The following is a 23,164-nucleotide window of genomic DNA, read 5'->3' as shown; positions in this document are numbered from 1 at the left end:
ACATTTCCTTCTTTTAACTTCTGCGTGTTGTATTTTCTTTTCATCATCTTCGTTAAAGCTTTAACGAAATTGGACGAAAACTTCACCAAAGTGTTCCTTCTATACCGCTCGGCGCGAAGCCCTGCTAGATCTGATGAACGATTGCACTTATAACCCCATTGGAAAGCATTCACACCGACTGGTTGCTCGTATCTGCCGACTTTCAGGTTGAAAACCCATCGTCTGGTCCCGGGCCGGCGACGGCATCGGAGTATATTAGTCTAATCACTCCCGGTTGCCTAGACGGCGTGAGTGGCCGAATGTAGTGGGGAAGGGAAAAGACCTGGTCGCCCCTTCCCGTGACGAGTCGATTCATGACTCACGTTGAAGTATATCTTAGTTGTATATACATATCCTTCACCTTAGGCCCCTTAGACCCATCTAGTGGAGTATCTGCGGCCGGTACGAGGTGACCTTAGTCAGATCCACCCCTCGATGTGGCGGGATCGTATATCTCTTTTTCGGTTTTGTTGAGAGGAGTCGAGGGCGATTTCCCCATTTTACCCTCGACCATCTTTCTTTCGACTATACAGCCCCGAATATTTCGAGCGGGGATTATAACTGCCCGCCGGGTCACCCCCAATTCCCAGCAGTCGATTGAGACAAAGATCGAGGCTGGATGAGCAGGTTTGTCGGATCAGGACTGTCCGACCTGATGCGGAGCACCGACTTGCATGCCATACTCGCGCTGGAGCAGTAGAGGAATACCCTCAAACGATCATTAGGTGAGTTTTTCTAACAGGTTCAATCTTTGGCTAGAGTGTGCCTGTTATGTGTCTCACCTACAAAACGTTCGTGTTCACTGAAACACCTCCGGGATATTTTTGCAGTGCCCTATGCTGGCGAAAGTCGACTATGCAGTCTCGGAATGGTGGTCCGTAGTGTGCTTAAAACAACTCAACAACAACATCCAACTGCATGGCGCATTGGAGCGTCAACGCGGATTATTGCTTGGCGAAACTGGGACAGAGACACAGATTAGATGGGGAATGCGGAGGGCCCGCCTCAATGTCTACAAGAGTGCTCAGTATAACGGTGAGTTGAGGAAATCGCTCCAAAGGTCGTGGAGGCGAAAAACCATATGTAAGCCTTATTCTGCGAAATATGGACCAACTAGGAATGGGAGGCTTATGTCGAAAAGTGCTGAACTAGGGATTTGAAGCGCTATGCTGGCAAAGGGCGACTACGAAAGCTAGGCCCTATGTTTCTAAAAAATCTATCAACTTAGGATTGGAGCCCTATTGCTGGGCTGGTAGCGAATTTTTTACGTCGTTGGCGACTAGGGAATAGTATTCGGGAATGTTGGGCATCAACCCTGGTTTTGTGCGGCTTGATCCCCTAGACGCGGAGATGAGGGTCTTCGAATCTATCCTAGTGCCCTTCCGTTCGGGGAAATAAAAGGCCCGGGGAGTCGCGTATGGACAGCGCCAAAGGGAGACTAAGCGAGACATAAAGGCGCCCCCGCAAACGCCAAAAACGCAAATGCGTCCTTATCCTCCGAGGTAAGGATGACAGAAGATGGATTACGATGAGTGAGCAGCCGGAGGCTTGTCCGCCACCGGTCCATTACCTGGACTCACTGCGATCCCGTGCCACAGTGCCGGTGCACTACGCATCAGTCTGAGCTCCCCAGAGGATGTGAGGGTTGAGTGATCATGTGAACCCGCGGCCCTCTGTGCCGAGCGGATCGCCCGGTACCCATACCAGTACCCCCCCCATCTTCCTCGACTTGGGGCAGCTGGCGGACGACACGCCCGATTGATGGGAGTAGACTTCGAGACCTTTTTTGATGGCGGTCCCCGCCAACACTTTCGGGCTTGAAATCCCCGGAAGACCTTCAGGCGCCGAATCAAGTGGGATTGCCATGGCGGTCAACAAAGCTAGTTTATAGGTTTCCAGCCGAGCCTGACCCGGACTTGTAACAGGATAGAACTTTTGCGATATCCACATAAGACGTCCGGGCTCGGGGCCCCGGTCGGGGTTGCAAGCTATCTTCAGCACTATGACGGAGGAAGACCGGGCTGCGACCGTGAGGCGTAGATTGGACATGCCGTATCACGAGTGTCCAGCAGGCGCAGCCTCAAGGTATTTGCTTCTTCCTTTATTTCATAATATTTGCCTTTGACCCGTACATTCGACCTTATGACTTTTTTCTTTGCAAGGCACTACGGTGCATATATCACTTCGCATGTTCTCTCCCGAATCAAGGGCAACAATGGGAGGAGCGAGATGGGGCGCCGAGGTCCTTTTGAACTTAGGAAGGCTGCCTTAGAAAAGCCGGACGATTGGACCTTTTGAATAAAGAGCACGCGTCCTGTTCTATCCGGCTGGAGGAAGCAAACGAAAGAGCCGGTGTGACTAAGGGTGTGCAGAGCCGAGCTTAATCGGGTTAGCCAGACGACGAATGACAAGGCCGACACTTAATGAGACAAAGCCGACGAACTGGAAGCCCGGGTGTGCAACATTGGAGTCGGACGAAGACTTTCCCTTCGGGAGAGGTTGCGACTTGACGATTGGCCAATGAGGCTCGAGTCCTTGAAATTTGAGCTATGACCAATCGATTTCGGGGAAGCTAAGGATTACAAGTTTCTCAGCGCGAGGCACTGTATAAGCCAACGATAGTGGGGCCAATATAGGCCCGATGCCGATGCGGCCAACCAGCAGTCAAGAATTTTAGCCGAATATGCGAAGTGTCAGGCCCGGCTTGAAGTTCTTACTGAACTCCAACGTCGCGGTTTCGATCTTGCATCGACGTCGCCAAAGCCGCCGAAGCTGAGGACGCTTCGAGAAGGGCGACGTTCCCCGAGAATTCGAGAGATGGCTCCGATTGACTCCGGGAATAGGCCTAGGCTTGTTTTGTTTTTCCCCTATTATGTAATTGCCTCGGTTAGCGCAGCCTTTTTATGCAACACTGCCCTTTGCCATTTATTGCTCCTTTTTCAATCTTGTTATTACTTTGCCCTTTTATCTTTTTGGAACGATGGTAGTCCTTTATATTTTTCGAAATAGTCTCCGAGTGAATGTATTCGAACTCAGGTGAACTTCGACCTTTGGTTTTCTCAAGGCAGTCCCCGAGTGAGTTGTTCGAGGCTCGGTGCGAAGTCTAAGCCCTTAGTTTCTTCGAAGCAGTCCCCGAGTGAGTGGATTCGAGCTCGGGTGAATGAAGTCTAACCCTTAGGTTTTCGAAAGCAGTCCCCGATCGTGATGGGTTCGGACTCGGGCACAATTTGACCTTCAGGTTTTGTATCGATTTTACGCCTTTTTTCTTAAGGTCTTACACAGTTCGAGTATACTTTCGCCTTTTAGTGTAAGTCGATGATGAAGCCGGTATTACCTCTTTTGAGATTTATGAATTTGGACCCGCTTCTCTCGAGGACTATGTCAAAAAATAATGCCTTATCGAGGCTTTATCGAATTTTTCGAACTCACCCTGAGGTCTTTCAGTTTATATGTCGCCTTATTAAGGTCTTATGAGCTTTGATTTGCCTTCATCTTGAGAGTCTTATAGTTTAATGGTTGCTCATTGAGGTCTCATGAGCCTAAAGCAGGTCTTATTGTGATCGAATATGAGATCGGGCGAAATATGCCTCGAGGAGGTCTTATGTTCAAATGTGCTCGAGGAGGTCTTATGTTCAATGTGCCGAGGAGGTTCTTATGTTCGAATTGCCTCGAGGGGTCTTATGTTCAAATGTGCCTAGGAGGTCTTATGTAAATGTGCCTCGAGGAGGTCTTATGTTCAAATGTGCCTCGAGGAGTCTTATGTGATCGGACTTGAAAGCATACCGAAGAGAATCGAACAAAATCTTTAGGTTATGATGTGAATATGCATCAGATAGTCTTTGCTATTACAGTAATAGTTAATACATCATAACTGATCGAGCGGATTAGGTCAGTTAGTTGGGCACGGCTCGCTTTGGCCGTTTGACCCTTACATTTTATTCTTATTGACCTTCGCCTTCTTCGGAGGGCGATCGTAGTATACAATGATTTACCCTTGGATACCTTTATAGTAGCACGATGTTCTTGCTGATTTCGTTAAAAACCTTGCCGAAAAACCCGGATGTTGGGACAAAAAACTGGTCAAGGAAAAAAGAGTCAGCTCGTTGCTTTCAGTCTCTCCGATGTCCGAACTTATCTTACGAAGCGACACGACCTGCACAGTGTAGGATCGGACAAGTCTCCAAAAATTTATGGAAGCGAAGAAGAAAGAAGACTTACTTTAGCAGTAGATATCTCTTCAAGTGGCCTACATTCAGTTATTGGGTAGTTCTTTCCATCCATCGTTCCTTAACTTATACGACACCCTTTCCGGTACCTCAAAAATGGTTTGTAACGGGCCTGTTCCCAGTTCGAGTCCTAATTTCCCTTCGTTAGATTTCTCAAGAATCTTCGAACTAGGGATCTGTCGTTAGCCACTTAATAGGCTTTGTGGGAGTAGACTGCTTTCTTTTTAAAGTACCAAGCTCCGACGAAGCGAATGGTATAGGTTCAAGCGCGTGTTCCTAAGAACAGAGTCCCTTACCGTAGGAATGGAGCCCGTTAATATACTAAAGGCATACTCTCTTCCTGTTTTTGGCGTAAGTTATCGATACCACGTCATTGCCCCCTTGGACAAGGTTTCTCCAAACTTTTTCAACAAAACTGACTCGATTTCATCATCTTCGAGATCGTTTCCCTTAATCGCGCATGTGTATGCTGTCACATGCTCGTTTGGGTCCGAGGTCCCATTATACTTCGGGATATCGGGCATTCTAAATTTCTTAGGGATAGGTTTTGGGGCGGCACTGGATGGGAACGGTTTTTGTACAAACTTTTTAGCGTCAAGGCCCTTCAGGACCGGAGGTGCACCTGGTATTTGGTCGACCCTGGAGTTGTATGTTTCTACTTTTTTATTGTTGGCCTCGATTTTTTCCTCCCCCTTTTCGATTCGTTCGGTCAGTTCTTCTAGCCTCCTAAGAACCGCAGAATCAGCATCCGGCCCACCCCGTTCCGGCTGTACTGGGGTTGAATTGATGATTGCAGCTGAACGGGGAGCCTCCTCGTACCTGACAGGCTCCTGGACCCGGCTCTGGAGCTGAGCTATGGCCGATTGCTGGGCTTGCAGCATGTCAAAAATCATTTTAAGGTTGATAGTCTCTTCGCCGACTGCCTGGGCCCTCGAATCGTCCTCTCCCTGGACGCTATGCGATGATCCGGAGGCCTGATCAGTGTTGAGCGCCATCCGGGAACCGGCATCTATCGGGTTTTCGAGCCCGGGCATTCCATTGTTTCCTGTCTGCTGTTCAAGTTCGTTATTAATTGATTGTGCCATTCTATGAGTTGGTAATTTGAATGTAAGATGGACTCTTTTGCAAAGAACCAGTGTATTGTGATGCGTCAAGAAAGAGTATCAAAGAGCTCACCAATATCCTTAGCCCCACGGTGGGCGCCAAACTGTTTACCCTCAAATCCGGATAACAATTGAATTTATATGGGGTTTTAAGGATCCGTGAACTAAAAGATACAAAAGGTTTAGGTTGAGGAAAATAAAGATAAAGACTCAACAATTGCTGTTAAAGTAAATAATCGCAGAATATAATATTGCTTAGAACGATTGTGCTTTTTCCTACAAGAATTTAGAGAGATCCCCTTTTATACATTCTGATTAAGGGTAAAAATAAGGTAGGTCAATTGATTACGTCGTGGATCCCTGTAATTACGCCTTAATGGCCTGAAGTGGTTGAGAAAATCACGTTTGGGCGAGATATCCGGCGACGCTTGGTTATCCGTTACGAGTCCGGCTTCCGACCTTGTGTGTTTCTCCATCCGGTGGTGACTCATATCGAGCTCTGTAACGGTCTCGAAATGACTCGACCTCGGTTGTAGACGTGGCCGTCGTTCTACCTTGCATCCAGGTCGGGTTCGATGGCCCCGACTTGCTCCGGACCGGACCCAACCCGGTCGGGCTCAAGCAAAAAAGGGTATCACCCAATACAGATATGTACATAGGGGTTATTTTGTAAAAACAAATTGAATTCTTTCTTGATTACATAACTAGACACTTATTTTGAACCAAAATGAAAAAGCAAATTGGACACTTATTGTGAACCGGAGGGAGTAATAAATAAAGTTGTGCTTTTGTACAACTTGTTTGATCTAATAAATTTGTAATCACAGTGTAGCTTAAGTATACTTTATGGATGACCTGAAATGTTAATTTCACAAATATCTTTGAAATACTTTTTTTTTCATCTTGTTATTGAAATATTGAAATACTTTTAACTATACTTAATTGTGAACTTGTGAGTTATGCTTTGTAAAACGAAACAAGTTAACCGACGAACGTATAAATAAGTTTGTGCTTAGGGTTTCTGTATCCGCCGCTCCCGACTCAGTCCCATCGTCTCGCAGGCCAAGTTCGTTGAGCAGAACCGAAAATGGTACGCCACTGCTTTGTTTCCCTTTGCCCTTCGTTTACGGTGACGATTGTTTGATTTATGTGTTTGTTGCAATTTCAGCCTTCGCACAAGACATTCATGATAAAGAAGAAGCTGGCGAAGAAGCAGAGGCAGAACAGGCCTATTCCTTACTGGATCCGCATGCGCACTGACAACACCATCCGTTACAACGCCAAGCGAAGGCACTGGCGCCGCACCAAGCTCGGATTCTAAGGATCCATCTCTTTTTCCCCCATTATCTCTGGACCATGAGCTGCGGAGTTCTGTTAGGGTTTTCTCTTTAGATTTAATTTTCAGAATTAGTTCTTTAAATTTGGAGTTGTCATAACTATGATTCCTGTGCGAAGGTGTGCACAAAGTTTTACTGTGATGTTTGCTACTTAATTATAAGCTGAAATCAAATTTAGTTTACCTCATTTTTCTTGTGGTTCCGATTTTGCTTTTGTGATACGGCATTGTGTTATTGTGCTAGTGAACAGCTAGTCGATTATTAATTGGGAACCAGGAATTATATATGATTATTTGAAACTTCTTTTGCACATTTTCTTTAATTTGAGGAGAAAAGGAGGATGTAACCTTCTGCTTCATTCATGGGGTACTTGCCTACTTGGCTTTCCTACTTGAGTTCCAGGGAATTTTTGATAACCAGAGAAGCATGCCCAAAGCTATATTTTTGGTTTTTTTCCTTCTTCTTTGGTGCTATTGGTATGAAGGAAATGTTTCCCGTGAAAGCTAATTTGAAATTTGCAAAAGATTTGCTTGATGGTTCATAGCCTTGGTGTTGGGACTTTTTTTTTGCTAATGAAAGGAGAGACTTTATATTAAAAGCATAGAAGGTTTAGTTATTACATAACATAGGGATAAATCGCATAGCGTTTTTTTTCCAATTTGTCTTTATTAAAAATATGTAAAATAAAGTCCGGAGGTATTTCCCAGAACATAGTGTTATCTCCCTCCGTTGTTGGTTGCTTGGAGCTTCCATACTTTGCGTAGTGTCAGCCATAGAGTTGCCTTCCCGATATATACAGGTTATTGCTTCCGCTCCAACAGGGAGTTGGGTGAAGAGGTGTTAGACAGTGAGAAAACGGCAATGACTAATGTTTTGCTGATGATTCTGCATGTTAAAAGCCAATAACAATTGTTATTTGCTGCAGTGTATTGAAATTTAACAGTTTTTTGGAGATGAAGGAAATTAATCAAACACCATATCATCTTGGTGCTTCCACCTCTTCTTAAGAGTGCCCTGTGAGCCTGTTAAACATTTGTTAAATCATCAGAACTGCAGGTGTATCGTTTTGATGCATCAGCTGCTTTCAATTTACCGTTTATTCAATTTCAAAGTCGTCAATGACAGCAGCAGAATGTTGGAGTTAGATCTCAACATTGTTTGCTACTTGAACTGTCAGTTTTTAATTTCATTTGTGGTTTATGAAACTGTGTCTTGTACAGTTTTCACAGTCCTTGGTCTCATCAAAGAAAAGTAGGAAGAACCGGGTGTTTGCCCAAAACACTAGTAGTAATAATTTTGCTACCTTTATGAAAATGAATGTAAATGTTATGGTTACTGGTTAGTACGGTTCAAATCTGGTTCGTTATGCCGCTACAGGTTATGTTCTCTGCTGAATTCAGTAAAAAATTTCAGTCAAGAGGACTTCTTCTGCAAAAGTTTAGTTTGGTGATATACGGTGTACTTGAAGAACAATTTTGAAAGGTACATGCTGCTGATAACAATGACATGTTTTTTCACTCTATTGAGTGATAATTCTGGATCTCAACAATTAAGGAGATCAATTTCCTCATGAAACGGCAGACGAATGTGTTGATATTCATCATAGTTTCCTTGCTGCTGTTTACATACGGCGTGGCATGTTCAACTTAATCTAACAGAACTCCATATTCGATTATCATTATCAATAGGGGTGGCAAATGGGCTGGTAGGGTCGGATATAGGTGGGTCAAAAACGGGTAATGCAAAAACGGATAAATTATCCGACCCAATCCATATTTAATACGGGCAAAAATGAGTTTACTGGCAGATTCTATAGCTTCTTGAATATGATCAATTTTGGGAGAATTCCTACTTTCCCATACCCTAAATTTGAATCTTTTCAAATGTAAGTTAAACTCATTGGTTAATCATTTTTTAAGTGGATAATATGGACGTATAACCATTTTTTTAATCCACTAACTATCACATTCAACAGATTAAACTAAAGAGGAAGTGCTTACTCCAACAATATAGAAATAATGGAATGCATTCAGCACTTGCATAGCCGTTTGACTCCTGTGTCAATTAAACACTATTACAATTGCGAAAAAAGTTACTTGATTTGCAGTAAATGAAATCCATTTCTAGTTCAACCATAACTTGGAAAGCAAACTATTGAAACCAAATGTTGATGTTACATGGCATCATTTGCTGCCATCAGTACTGCCACCACCAAATAAGTACCCTAGGGAAGATCCACCACCAGGTGCTGCTTGGACCTTGGTCGAACGCCTATCCTGCAATCATTCCAGGAGAAAGATTTATAACAGTTAAATCTTCATGCAAGCCTAGAAGGTGCTGATACTTATCAACATTCTTGTCATTGGATAGGCAAGGAAATCAAGGCCTAAATATGCAGACTGGTCATGCCTACTGAGCCAGTTAACCACCCCTTATAGCATATACAAAGTGACGAGGCTTCAGAAGTTTGGGTATTAAGAAAACAAGAGATCTGTTAAGAAAGAAAGAAAAAGTATGCAAATACATGCACCAATAATAGATGAATGGATTCAAATAAGAACAACCGTGTGGATAGCATAGAAGATTGTTGAAGATATTACTAAATAAATGAAAGTGACTCTCTTCCACAGTTCAAGCTTTTAGATGAGATGATCACACTATTCAATATGGTATCACAACAGACAAAGGTCATAGGTTCAACTGTAATCAATTATCAAAAACTTAATCATACTCTTTCTAACAACTTAAACTTTCAGATGATATAGTCGCACAATTCAACACAGATACAAGTTCACATACTGTAAAAAGCACTCCAAGTTCAAAAAAATGGCACCATGAATTATAAGAAGTTGATAGCTAACATACTGTTAGAAAGTTGCCGCAGTTCTGCCCATCAGCACGAAGATAGTTGTTTGTGCTACTCTGAATGCCTGCTGGAACATTCTTGGTGTTATCCACAGGTGGTGAAACAGCAGCTGGCTTTGAGGCAGGTTCATTACTTGGAGCTTTTTCCTGGCTGCGAGTAGGTTGGGAATTGTTACCAGGCTCTCCACTTCCAAACAAGTATCCCAAAGAACTCTGGCCACCCCCAGCACTTACTCCGCGACCCATCCTTAATTGATTGATTTCTCAACAAAAAACCCCAAGTACTGCATAATCATCAAATATATGTTTTTAAGGAAGTTATCTAAGATGGATGATTGGAAATTGATCAAAATATTCTCTCTTTCTCTAAGAAGATCATATGTAAATAGATCAAATAAGTTATGATCCATAGAAACTTGTCGAATATGAAAGTATAAACAGAATTTGCTTCACCAGCAAATTTCAAGGCGAAGATCCATTGAGAAAAGGAATTGGAAATCATTCAACCCAAAATACTTTAGATCCATCAGAGAAAAGGAAAAATTAGCCTCTGGAAACAGGGTCTATATGTCAAATTTAGATAAATAGATAATTTTTTAAAATCAAATTCCAATTATCTTAAGCTAACCATTTTCCCATAAAAAGAGCACAAGATCTAGAACACAACCCACAATGGCATTTTTAAGAGAACAACAGTTGGATTAGAACTAAAATAAAATTAATAAAAGAAAACTCAGATTGGACAGATAAAATGAGCGTTAATATCTATTAACACGATCCACATATACAGCAACTACAATTATCCTGCCACGGAGATAAAGCATTTCAATGATACAAAAAAAAAGGGGGAAATGCTATAAGAAGATTAGAGAAGGGGAGAAGAAAATCGAGCTGATTGAAATTTCTGAGTAATTTTTTACAATTTTTCCATACCTTTGGTATCAATGCCGAATCAGTTACAGAAGCGAGAGACGGAGAGAGGAACCGGTTGGGAGAAAGCTTCGTATAAATAAAGGGTTTTTAGTTTGTGAATTTGAATGTTTAAAAATAAAAGGGATAATAACACTTTTGGCCCTTTAATTATTGATAAATTATAACCTTTTGTCCTTATGATATATATGACTAAAGATATTTAACTTCAAGTTTATTAAGGAGTGTTTTGGTCCCTTTGTATATAAAATATTTTATATTTTGACTATTTTAAAAATATTACCTTCAAATATGGAGTAACAACACTAGAACTAAAAACTTAACATAATCATGGGTAGTCAAAAAATATAATGGTATATCATTTTTTAAATTTGTGAAGAGTTACAAGGAGAAGGATAAAAAATGTATTTTCAATTAATTGAAGGTTAAATTTGCTAAGCATCAGAAGGTTAAAATTAAAATTTATTGATATTTGAGGGACTAAATGAGCAAATTTCCTAAAAGAAAATTATGAAATTTGAAAGAAACCGACAAAAAGGAGCGGCTACCACGTTCCATTTGGCCTACCGACGATAATATCCACATTTTGTTTTGCTGTGTGTATATATTTCTTTTGGCGAAAGGGTCCTCAAATCCATTGAAAGAAACGGCCTGCTGGTTCAATGGTAAAATAAAAATAAAAAGGGTCAAATTTCCAATTTTTTAGAATAGGAGGTATATTTTTTTTTAGAAAAAAGGGTCAAATTTCCTTCTGTAATAGTATTTGAAATTGAACAACTCTGTTATTCGTTAAAATTTGTATGTACTAATATTCTCACTGTTAGGAAAATATCTCATTTTTTTCACTTGACCTCTAATAAAGCTCTAACTTGAAGTTAATTTTAACCGTAGTCAAAAGTGAAAGAATAAATTAAGACACTTGAAGTCCACCTATTTCAAGCTGGAGTTCTGTTAATGGGATTATGGGAATGGCAAATACGAGGCAATCTGCTACTCCCTCCGGTCCAAAATAAGTGATTTTTTGGATGTTTTCACACAGATTAAGGAATCCACCTTTTAGCATTAATTAGCAATGGAATTGACCATATTAACCTTTATTATCTCACATAAACACTCCTAACACATATTCCAATACTATTTACTCCAAGGACAATGTAGGAAAAAAATAATTAATTAATTCTTGAAATCTCACTTATTTTGGACCATAAAAAAAAGGCCAAAAAATCACTTATTTTGGATCGGAGGGAGTATAGAAAAGGTAATGAATAGACCAAAAACGTAAGGAATATCATCGACTATTCAATATTGGAAATTAAATCGAGATTATTTAGTATCCCTAAGTTGTTTAGGATTTGGTATTTTCTAGTTTATTTAATCCATGTCTAGTTAGGTTTTATTTATCAAGTTCATATTGGAATAGGTTTTGTTAGTCTAGTTAATTTTGGATTGTAGTATTATAAATAGGGGTGCTACTACATATTTTCTAGTGTGGAGAGGTAGTTACGATTTAGAGAGATTCAAGAGTTTATGAGTTATGAAAAAGCCTCCTTTAAGTTCTCTTCCTAATTTAATGAATTTTTTCTATATAGTTTTTGCTGAATTTTTTGCGTGTGCCTAAATTATTCTTCGGAGTATTTCAATCCTTCGTTCAAGCTCCAATGGACATGTCTAGGCCTGTGTGTGTGTTTCGGGAGGGGGAGAGAGAGCTATTAAGCTTATCAGGTTACGACCTTTTCTCTATCTTTAAACAAATATCATTAATCATGTCAAAGATAATTAAAGTTTTGAAGTATTTCTAATCACACAATTATGAGAGTAAATGTCAATTAGACCAATCATAATCGGAATCATTGAAATTCAAACGGTAATATTGTACTTCAAATAATGACTATCAAACTACCTATGGGGGTATTCATTTTCACCAAGTAAGACACTAAAACGTCTTATCAAATTCTGTTGGGCTTAAGAGTTCATTTACCATTAATTTTGTTAGTTGGCACCAAAGTCTCAGCCTAATAAAAGCTTATCGCTTCAAGCTATTTAGGATTATATTTATATGGGTCAAAATCTGACCACCAGATGGTTATCATTAAATGAGACGGTGAGAGGTCGACGTCTCCATGGTCGTGCCCACGAGTCGTAGTGGCGACGAGTACCACGGTCTCTGCCGGGGTCAAGCCGTTAGAAAGATTACATCGCAGGACAAGTGTAATGTCTTTAGCAAATAATGAAGGACTCAGTCATGAGAAAGCACGCCGATCAAAGACCGTTGGATAAAAGGAAAAATTGTTAATATATATAGAGAGGCAGGAGACCGTTACAAGGGGGAGATCGGGCTATTACATTTAGAGCCATCTTTACGGAACCAGCAAAGGGGGAATCTCTTAGCTATCAACAGCTTTCTCTCTTCTCCTTTTGTGCTCTTTCGATTAGGGTGTAAACTTATTATAGATGTAAGCTTATCATTTCTACTCGATGTATGATAATCATCTTAAGAAATATTAAATCAGTTTGTTCTTCTCCAATTTTTGTACTCAATATGTTTTGATCTAAAGATAATTATGTTTGGCTAAGATTTACCCCCTTTCTCTCTATTAGTTGTTGGCTTAACTAAAGGGTTTAACGATCTTTTGGTTAAATAATTTGGCGCCATCTATGGGGATTTCTTAGCCAATTTTTTTTAGTTTCTTTTAGATCTAGAACTGGCGAAATATCGCTACCAGGCTGTTATGGCCTCACCATCTCGGCACGTACACCAACTCGAAAGAGCGGTAGGTAAGCCTTCGAGATGACCATACCAATCTAGGTCAGGTTGCTACATAAAATGGAAGTTATAACCAATGTCTACAAAAAACCCATGTCTCACCTGTAACGATGGGTTTGGCACGATATATGCACGTTTGAAATAAAATTGCGGTTGTCTGGCATGACCACATCCCCGTTTGATGTACCTACCTTATACACTAACCCGCCATACGTGCTGCTGTGGGGTCTTCTGAAAGAGCGGGCACATCCTGTCCTATTTTCACATCCCCCCACGTACCGGATGATCCATGAACGAAGTATTACTTGTTCCCCTCGTTTGTGCAAATCGGGCGAGATCGGACCGGGACTCGGTTTCAACACTTCAGCGAGTGAGGTGGGCCCAACCCGTGAGAGGCCCTGACGCAGTAAACAACAAAGCCGAGCACGGCCGCCAAATTCAAAACCACCATTCGAGGACTAGGCGGAGCGAGTAACCCTACAACGCCGCTCCTTCTTTCACCAGCTTGTTAGTCGAGGTAACAAACAATTTCATTTTGGTTTATCTTCACTCTTTTATTGGTTCAAAACAGGAACGCGAGCACTCGCATGGGTATGCGAGCGAAGGACTGACACCTCCAAAACATCCCTGAAAATGGTTCTGTAGCGTACCGCCCCACAAGTAATGACCGAGCAAAACCCTCCAAGCCGCAGCACATCACAAATAACAGAAGTGGCTCGGTACAGAGCAACTATCAAAAAAAGGAAGGAATAAAAATAAAAATAATCTCCAATGAAAGCAGAATTGAGCGGACTGGGACTCACCCAGGAAACGCACAGTATTCTCCAATGAAAGCAAAATTGAGTGGACTGGGACTCACCCAGGAACAATATTCTCCAATGAAAGCAAAATTGAGCGGACTGGGACTCACCGAGGAAACGCACAATATTCTCCAATGAAAGCAAAATTGAGCGAACTGGGACTCACCCAGGGAACGCACAGTACCCTTCAAATGAAAGTGAAATTAAGCAAACCAGAGCCCGCCTCGACGCACGCATATAAAACAACGACGAAGTAGTGTCCCCCAGCAGGAATACAATGGGTCATCATTTCGACCATGCTTGATATAACACTCCTACGGCCAACGGCCATCGCCAAAAGAAGGGTTCGACCTAGCTCGAACTTACAACGAGTTATCATTTCGACCTTGCTCGAAATAACACCCCTACGCCCAACGGCCATCGCCAAAAGAAGGGTTCGACCTAGCTCGAACTTACAACGGGTTATCATTTCGACCTTGCTCGAAATAACACCCCTACGGCCAACAGCCATCGCTAAAAGAAAGGTTCGACCTAGCTCAAACTTACAATGGGTTATCATTTTGACCTTGCTCGAAATAACACCCCTACGGCCAACGGCCTTCGCCAAAAGAAAGGTTCGACCTAGCTCGAACTCACAATGGGTTACCATTTTGACCTCGCTCGAAACAAAACCCTACGGCCAACGGCCATCGCCAAAAGAAACGCTCGACCTCGCTCGAACTGACAATGGGTCACAATTCGATCTTACCCGAACTGACACCTTTACGGCCACTGGCTATCATCGAATCAAGTAGGAAATGAGTCAACCTCAGAATGACATCTTTACAACCCCCGGCTACCGAAATAAAATAAAAAGTTCAACCTCGTTCGAACACAAGTCAGAAACCGACTTCGCCCAAGACGGTAATTGCGAGTTCGACCTCGTTCGAACACCAGTCAAGAACTGACTTCGCCCAAGTCGGCAAATCAGCAGTCAACCTCGCCCGGATCTGAAAATCCAAAGTGACTTCATTCGGACTCACGCGACGAGATCCTACTCGAGTCGGGCAGGGTCGGACTCCCAATCGAGTATTTTATTTATATATGCATGCGCAACAACCGCATCTTACAAAAGGCCAAAACAGGCCAAAAAAAAGCGAAAAAAAGTACTAAAACTGCAACAACTTTTCACTCGGCGTCATCACCGCCGTTCTCCCCATCATCATCTTCAGAAGACCCCTTCTCAATATCTGCGTCCTCTCAACCTCCGGTGTCACAGGGTCGTAGCCGCAGTTGACACGAGCCTCGCGTGCCTTCGCCCGAGCTTCTTAAAAAACAGCCTCGGAAATACTACCCGCTTCCCATAAACCCTTGTATATGTCTCATTAGGCCTCAACATGGACCCACAGCTCATGTAAGCGACGAGGAACAATGGCGGAAGCAAATTCAACTTGAGCCAATAGTTGCCCCTTTTCGGCCTCGAGGGCCACGACCTGGTCTCCCAAGTTTGAGGCTTCCCGATCAATTTCGCCGATGCGCTCTTCGAGCTTCGCCTCCCTCAGTCTGGCCGTTGCCCTTTCAGACTCCTGCTCAGATTTGAGGACGCGGATAGTGTCCTCCAGCGCCTCCGCTCTCGCCAAAGCCGACGCCCGAGCACTCTCGGCATTTTCTAGCTCGACCACTTTTCTCTCCACCTCGGCTAGCTTTCCCATCCATTATGCACTCAAAGCTTCAACTCTGACAGCACTCTGATCGAGCTCGGCTTGTAATGACAGCACCTTTGCCCGAAGATGCTCGCACTCTGCAGCGACCCCCTTTCCCAACTCGAGATCTTTGTCCTTGGCACGGAGCAGCTCCTCGAGTTAACTACATCTGCGAATGGACTGCATCAGCTCCTGATCCCTTTTCTCTAACTCCTCCTCGAGGGATTGGGTGCCAGTACCCGCCCTAAGTCGCTCATGCATCTCGCAGCAATTGTTGCGATACCGCCGATACTTTTCAAGCATCATCAGAAAAATCTTGGCCCGAGTCTCGGCCCTGCGAGCACTCTCGATCTCCACATGTAAGACTGAAAGCAAAGAAAAGAGTCGATGAAGGTCAAGGCCACACAAAAAAGGGGAAAACAAATGATGAAGAGAAACTTACTCTTAGACCCATCATGGCCACGCCACGTGACAATTCAGCATCGCGGACGTCCTGAAGAGCTCCGCTTTCTACGGCAGAGCATAGAAGGTCGAACTGCGGCACGAAATCCACCGTGTCTTGCAGAAGATTGAGGTCCAACGGAATTTTGAGTATTCGGGAAGGACCTCCCGCTCTTACCATAGTTCGGGTAAAGCCCTCCTCGAACATCCTAACATCATCAGGATCGAGGTCAGATTCAGATTCGTAATCATCGACCGCGATGCCTTTTCCCCTCTCTTCAGCCGAAGAAGAAGTAAGATTCGGTCGAGATGACGAAGGGCCGCCCAAGATAGCAACAGCAGCCTCGGGACTCTGTCTCTCCACCACGTCGATCTGTTGACCGCTCATAATAGGTGTAGCCTCTGCGGCCGAGTTAGCACCACCGTCAATCTCGGGCGCCGCCAAGGAAAGGTCGCTCCTCGAAGATGTTTCGGCTTGAGGATTCACTTCCAACGCCACCCATCGTCTCTTTGACGGGTCTCTCCACTACCAGTACGGGAGGACTCGCCCGTTGAGCGGACGGTAGAAACCGGAGTCTTAGGTTGAGGGATCTTAGGTTGAAGGTCTTTTTCTCTATTTTATTTCATGGTATCAAAGCCAACAAGAGAATTAGGGTGCTAAAAAAGAAGCCAAAACCTGCTTGTTTAAAGAATCAAACTGTTCTTGTCTGCTTTTTCTTTTTTTATTTTATGATCGAGGAAACCCTTTTTGTTATATGCCCTATACCCACCCAATTTCTTATGTACACAAGAAGGATCATAATTCTTTATGTTTGGATACCAAGCTATCTTATCAATATATTTACAAAAAAGCCTTCGATGTAGTGATGAAATTGTGATACATAATCAATCCTATTTGTTTTGTTCATTACTAAAATGAATCGAATCCTATCAAATATTTATATTTATTATTTGACTTACTCATATATATCCTATGAATTTCATTTCGCACCGGAAACTATTCTAGGAGAAGTTCGAATCCGTTCCGTTCGGATATTGATTGGTCTTGGTTTGACATGGTTTACGCGTTACTGGTTCCCGGAAGAGTTAATATCTCCATTAGCTAAACCCTTTCTTACCATGCCTTTGGATTCGTATTTTGTTCGTACACAATCAACGGAGGCCTTCCCGACATATGTTGCAACGTCTCCAATAGCATGCTCTTACTTCGTCTTTCCCTTAATAAGTCATCAAATTTGGTGCTTTTTGATCCCCAGTTGCTATGGGGAACAAAGGACGAAATACAATCGATTCCTCCATTTAAGTGGTTCTCGCTTCTCCTTGTTCCTGTTCCTAACTCCTCCCCGGGTAGTTCCCAATGTTTGGCAATTTCCATACTTCATGGGTGCAACATCAACAAATTCGCTCATGATCAAGTTACAACCTAAGATCTATGACCATATTATGTTAACTGTTCGTATTTCGTTCATTCCATCGGTATGCTCCCAGGTACCTGTAATTGTGATCCGTTTGCCAGAACCAAGGGGTCTTTCTGTAGAAACCTCCACGAACAATCGTCGTTTTTTGATGGTTTTTCCGCTTCTCACAGCTGCTCTTTCCACACCTCCGGATATCTGGTGCCAAATTGTCGCCCCTTTCCTTATTTCTTTGATAATAGAGTTGGCTATCTTTGTGGCATCGATTGTACAAGTTCGTGAAGAGGGCTGGACGAGTGGAATGAGGGAAAGCGGCTCGATCGACAAAAAAGAAGAGTAGCCTCCCTAGAACCTGGCAAAGTCATTATCAATGAATTCCCGAGCAATTCTCAACCAACATATGCGATTCATTCCCGTAAAGATTATAACACACAAGAAGACTCCTTACCGCTCCGTGGGGAGCGGGATGAGTGATACATCTGGCGAGCGCCGGTGAAGAACGCAAGCAAAGCTGGAGCTCGGGTATTGATATATTCCATCAAGAGAAAGGAGGCAGACTGGTAAGAAGGCCGACCACATAGGGGGGGCGAACCGAAAAACTCAGCTTTTCGGAGCGGACCAATCTTCCGTGCCGCCCCCCCCTTACTCTCTCTCTATAAAAAAGCCTGCGGGAAGCGCGAAGAGCTAAGCCACTAATGTCGTGGCGAAGGTTAGACCTCATAAAGTCAGCGAAGCTAAGGTTTCGTATGTGTTATATCCTTTCGATCGAGCGAGAACTTATAAGGAAGGCCTTCATTGCCCTTTGAAAAAAGTAAAAAAAAAAGAGCGCTAGGGAAGAGAGAAAGTAGCAGAAGTGCTTCTAGATCTCATGGAATAAGGCAGAATTTCTAACAAAACTTTCCACCTCTTGCTTTCATAGAAAAAAGAATTTAGGAGATGAAATCCCGATTACATTACTGCAGGCCAAAATTTTATTTGAAAGAGCAAGCCAGAGAAAAGAAGCGTTTAGATAATACCTTTTTTACTAATCTCATCTACTGAAAAAGGGAGCCCCCTTGATCACCTGAAGAGATTTTTAGGCAGAATTGGCATAATTATTACCGTGAGGATTGAGCTGCCAAAAGAGATTATCCTCCTTTGGGCTGGAAGAGAAGATTTATGCAGTCCATAGAAAAATAAAAAGAATAAAGTATTCTGAAGCCAAATGCTCTTGGATGGGTAGTTGAATAGGGGGATAAATCCTTTTTTCTCCTTTATATTGAATGTAGTCAATCACTTTGAGGTCATGAGAACAAAGAGTCATAGAGATGTGAGAAGTTTTGCTTTCGCTATCGACTGACCGTCCTGTTAGCAGTGCTATACTAGATTGGCACCCTAACTGGTACCTATACAGCTACTCCTTGTCAGTTGCTATATTTTTTCACCTTGAGGCTGAGAGGTTAACTCCTTCCACTCTCAACCGCCTTTGCTTATCTTACTAGTAGCTCTATCTATTGGTACCAGCCAGGGAACTCCCTCTTTGCGAGCTACTTACTTTATCTGAACCCTCTACCGACAGATGCGCGAATTGCACTGGTCATTGTGCGGAATGCCCTCTAAGCCAGTCAGTCAATGGAGGGACCGGGGCGCTAGGTATTTTCTTTCTTCTGGCCGTAGGTGTGATCAATGCCATTGAGCTTCGGTACTCTAAAATAGTAGTCGGAATTCGCTTCTGAGTGAGCTTCCTTCCTTATGCTCTGGTCTGACCTTCACGAACAGCTTTCTTTCAGCTACCAACTTCAAAGCTTGATCTCATCTCTCTTCTTTTGAAAGTTTAGTACTATTATTGTTGGCATGGAAGGAGTTCATCTTGAATTGCCAGTACAGTGATTGGAGGTCTTCCTCACCTGTTCTAGTGACATAGGCCCATCCGGTCGAGAGAAGAGACTTGAGATTAGCCACTAGGTGAAGTACCAAGGAGAGGATCGGCTTCAGCCATAACGGATTGACATAGTAAAGGAGGCTAAACAAAGCTATCAAAGGGATGTGCCCAGGCTCGGAATATCCTTCTTTCGTACCCAAGAGTAGCCCTATTTCTAATAGGAGCAATTCAAGCATTAATTAGTACTACCTCAGATCTAAAAGGAAAGGAAGGAGAATAAGGGAAGGTGCCAAGTAGCTGATTGCACATTACTAAGGCAAGGAATAAGACGTCTGAGAAGGGATGCCGAAAAAAGGCTTCAATTGTTTCTGGTGCAAAGTCAGTAGTACTAGGGCCTTCGAGTTGGAATTTCCAACTATAAACAAGTGTAGCGAAGTCACCTCCATTCTCGATTTCTATTGCGACAGAGGGAGGTATCATAATAGAGTCAAAATCACGATTAGAGTCAGTCCGGATAAAAGGAAGAATCCAATCTCCTTCTTCCTGATCTTATTGGCCTTACAGCGGGCCTAAGAGCAAGGAAGTCTCAACTCCCCAATCCCCCAGGGTGAGGGGTGAACCTTCTGTCTGATTCAATCTCATCTATTGCTGCTTTCGAATCGGCTTAAAGAGTATTTTGATGTCACTTAGGAGAAGTATAGGGAAGTGTGCCTGAGTCTTCTATAATAAGTAGTTGTGACTCGGTCTAGCTAGGACAGAGCCATCCTAAAGAGACTTTCTTCTGTTCTAGGTTTCCACAAAGCGGTATCAGGGTATGAGAACGCCTTTCTCCTATATATAATCAAGTCTTTGGTTTAGATCAATCAATCCTAAATCCGGGCTCAATGACCGGAATGAATGGCTTTCTCCTGTCTCCTCATGGATCCAACTATTAGGTTCGTGGGTTTGTGGTCCGTGCCTAAAGCAACTCTTTTCCATTCGCGAACGTTTAAGAAGTCATCTCCTGATTCGTTGATCTATTGAGCTAAGGCAGCTCTGCATATAGTGTTTTAGACTCATACTTCATCGCCGCCTGGTCCTTTCGAACCTTAATCTTAAGAAATTCCTGAACGAGAAAGCGGTATGTATGGTTGGCGTATGCCTGGAAACTAGTCCAGAATGATATCATCAACTGCACGATAGACCATGAGTAAGCACTTTTGACAGCAAGAGAAGAGTCCTCCTCCTCACAAGGACCGACTCCTTTAGGTGCGAGGTGCGATCAACCGCGAAAAGTCAGTAATAAAGAATCCGCTCTCCGGTAAGCGAAGGAAAGCAGGTCAAAGCCTGCCAAGGCGTCAAGGCAGTTCGACAAAGGCAGAAAGAGTCTCCGTCCTGAACACAGAAGGAAGGCGGGTTTGTCAATGCTTGAACTGATTGATCTAAGTGAGCTACGAGGTTAGTCTTCTAGGATCAACTTGCTTCAAAGTGCCCATTAATGATTTGTTAATTTCAGGAATGACTAGGCTTATCTAATGAATTGAGTCTTCCAAGAAAGGTTTCTAATGAATCTGCTAATTGAGGTTCTAGATTCGTTCAAAAGGCAGAAAGGAATAGGCTAAGGGCCGTACCTTAATGATCCCTAACCATATTGATGTTCCTGAGTTCTAGTCTTTCTGGTAGCCAATGATCTAAGGGAGCTAGCAGTGCAAAGATACTCAAAAGTGGTACGCGCGCATAAAAAAGCGGTTGGACGGTGTCTTTCTCTGTTTTGTTCCTTCCTCGGCAAGCTTGGGAGTTTCCTGATGTAAGCTCCCTGGGTACGGTTTCGGAGTTTATGTAAATGCCCTATCTTCAAAGGAAGCTGCTGACTTAAGGTATCCCCTGATCCGAGGGTGAGCTAGAATTTCGTATGGTGAAGAGGAAAGGAAGAAGTCATTGTAAAGGAAGACGACATTTACCATTTCCGCTGCCTGCCTAAAGGCTTATTGGTAGCTCTTAGGTTCTCTGTCAGTAGAGTGATTGCCAAAACCTAGGTATGTTTTCGGAGAATAATAAGAAGAGACGGTTGTAGCTTTTAGAGACTATCCTCTGCAGCTGTAGCTACGTGGAAGCCAGCTGCTTAAAGACAGGCCCCCTAACCATTCCGCTATTCCTGCCCTAAAGCAAGGGAATCCGCTCTGACCCACCACCCTGGTAGGAATTGCCAGATTTACAGTTTCTGAATCCTTGTAATACAAGTTCTTTCCTCTAACGATGGCTACGAACTACGCGAACTGAACTGTCAAGGCTTTCAAACCAAGACTGAGAAAGCTCAATCAATAAAGAGTATTTTAGTGGAATGGCTTAACTTACTCCCCATACGAGACCGGAAAGGAAGCTAGCGAACCTAGGGTCAACACCAAGGTAGGGGCAAAAGGGAAAAGAACGATGTTTGATGTGAACGGAAGCAAGCATTTCGCTAAGAAAGCAAAACAGGAAGCGGCGATAGCAAACATTACCCTCACTCAGAACAATATGCTCTTGGGAGACATGAAGCACAATCAACCTCTCTACCTTAAGACTTCTAACATGGTCGATTCTAGATAGAGCACGGTTACTCTACAAAACAAAGAGTGGAAAATCTCTTCATAGGGTACTGTAGCTGTACAGCCATAGTACCATAGGGATGGTGAGAGTTCATAAGAGCCCGAATTTAGATAGGTGAAAGATCCTTACTCAAATTACGAACCCTGAACCTCTTTGCGAATTCACAGCTGAACCTTGATGGGAAATCATAGATTTCTGATAGGAAAGAAAAAGCCCAATTACCCAAAATTCTTTCATATACACGAGCGTCCTCCTACATTGTCCCCTAGTACAGCATACTTAAGAAAGCGGTTTCCAGGGTCAACCTGTTTAACTGCATGCCAGACCACTAAGTGATGAGACCGTGCAAACAAAGGCAACGAGGAGCGCTAGCCGGAACTGGACAATGGGTGGGTGTCCAACAAACATTCCTTAGCTAAGAAGGATTCATTCACCGCAGCTTCTCTTACTAGCAGATGAAACTAGCAACATCACATCATATAGAATACCGATTGACAGGCATTCAAGTCTATCTTATAGTTTATGTTGATGATCTCATTGTTTCCGCGAGCGCATCCTTCATTTCCAAGCTTTATTTCTATCGTAATTTTTCCATCTGGGCGCCTCGCCTATTCATTCTTTTTTGGGGTGTATAAAGCCACGGAGCGATTCAGGCATCTATCTTATTGTATTGACGCAATTGGAAGATCAGGATTTCTCCCTGCCGCTCAAGCGGGATCAGATCGGGCTTTAGCGAGAACAGCTGTAATTGAATCGGGAACGGAAAGACTTCACTTCAACTCAATAAATGACGTCTACTTCGTAAGTGCTAAGGCAAAATATATCACCGAAAGGAAAGGTGATAGGGGAGCCTAGCCATTTCACTCTACCCGAGTAATAAAGTGGAAACCCCCCTCACGATCGATTAAAAGGAAAGTCGCCCATATTTCCTTAAGGAAAGGTAGAGAAGGACCGAAAAGAGTGGAAAAAACAGACAGGACCTCCTAGTTGGCGATGATAAAAGAATAAGTGGGAATCTGGCCTAAAAAGAAGGTCATAAAAGTACTTTGACAGAACATCCACCGGAAAAAAAAGGGCGTTACACGGAAGAGGCACAAACCAAGCCAAGGAGGCTGCCCCAGTCCAATTGGGAA

At 43.0% G+C, this 23,164-nt stretch overlaps 2 protein-coding genes across 2 annotated transcripts; one reads left to right on the top strand and one right to left on the bottom strand.

The window, feature by feature from the left end:
* Positions 6,268-6,899, top strand: LOC109231841 (60S ribosomal protein L39-3). Its single transcript, XM_019397465.1, has 2 exons — positions 6,268-6,458; positions 6,537-6,899. Exons 1-2 carry the CDS (start codon positions 6,456-6,458, stop codon positions 6,687-6,689), a joined length of 156 nt encoding a protein of 51 aa, XP_019253010.1. The 5' UTR covers positions 6,268-6,455; the 3' UTR covers positions 6,690-6,899.
* Positions 8,714-10,610, bottom strand: LOC109231196 (protein SPIRAL1-like 3). The gene is made up of 3 exons (XM_019396778.1): positions 10,504-10,610; positions 9,571-9,854; positions 8,714-8,981 (listed from the first exon to the last, which is right to left on the bottom strand). The coding sequence occupies exons 2-3, from the start codon at positions 9,814-9,816 to the stop codon at positions 8,889-8,891; spliced, it is 339 nt and encodes a 112-aa protein (XP_019252323.1). The 5' UTR covers positions 9,817-9,854; positions 10,504-10,610; the 3' UTR covers positions 8,714-8,888.

This window comes from Nicotiana attenuata, chromosome 8, assembly GCF_001879085.1.
Source record: "Nicotiana attenuata strain UT chromosome 8, NIATTr2, whole genome shotgun sequence".
Lineage (NCBI taxonomy): Eukaryota > Viridiplantae > Streptophyta > Magnoliopsida > Solanales > Solanaceae > Nicotiana > Nicotiana attenuata.
This window is presented reverse-complemented; position numbering and strand designations above follow the sequence as displayed.

Bases quoted from the DNA above. Each gene is read 5' to 3' on its own strand.
- LOC109231196 (XM_019396778.1), bottom strand. From the start codon at position 9,816: ATGGGTCGCGGAGTAAGTGCTGGGGGTGGCCAGAGTTCTTTGGGATAC. The intron at 8,982-9,570 runs GTATGTTAGCTA...GAATGATTGCAG, and splicing joins ACTGCGGCAACTTTCTAACA to GATAGGCGTTCGACCAAGGT.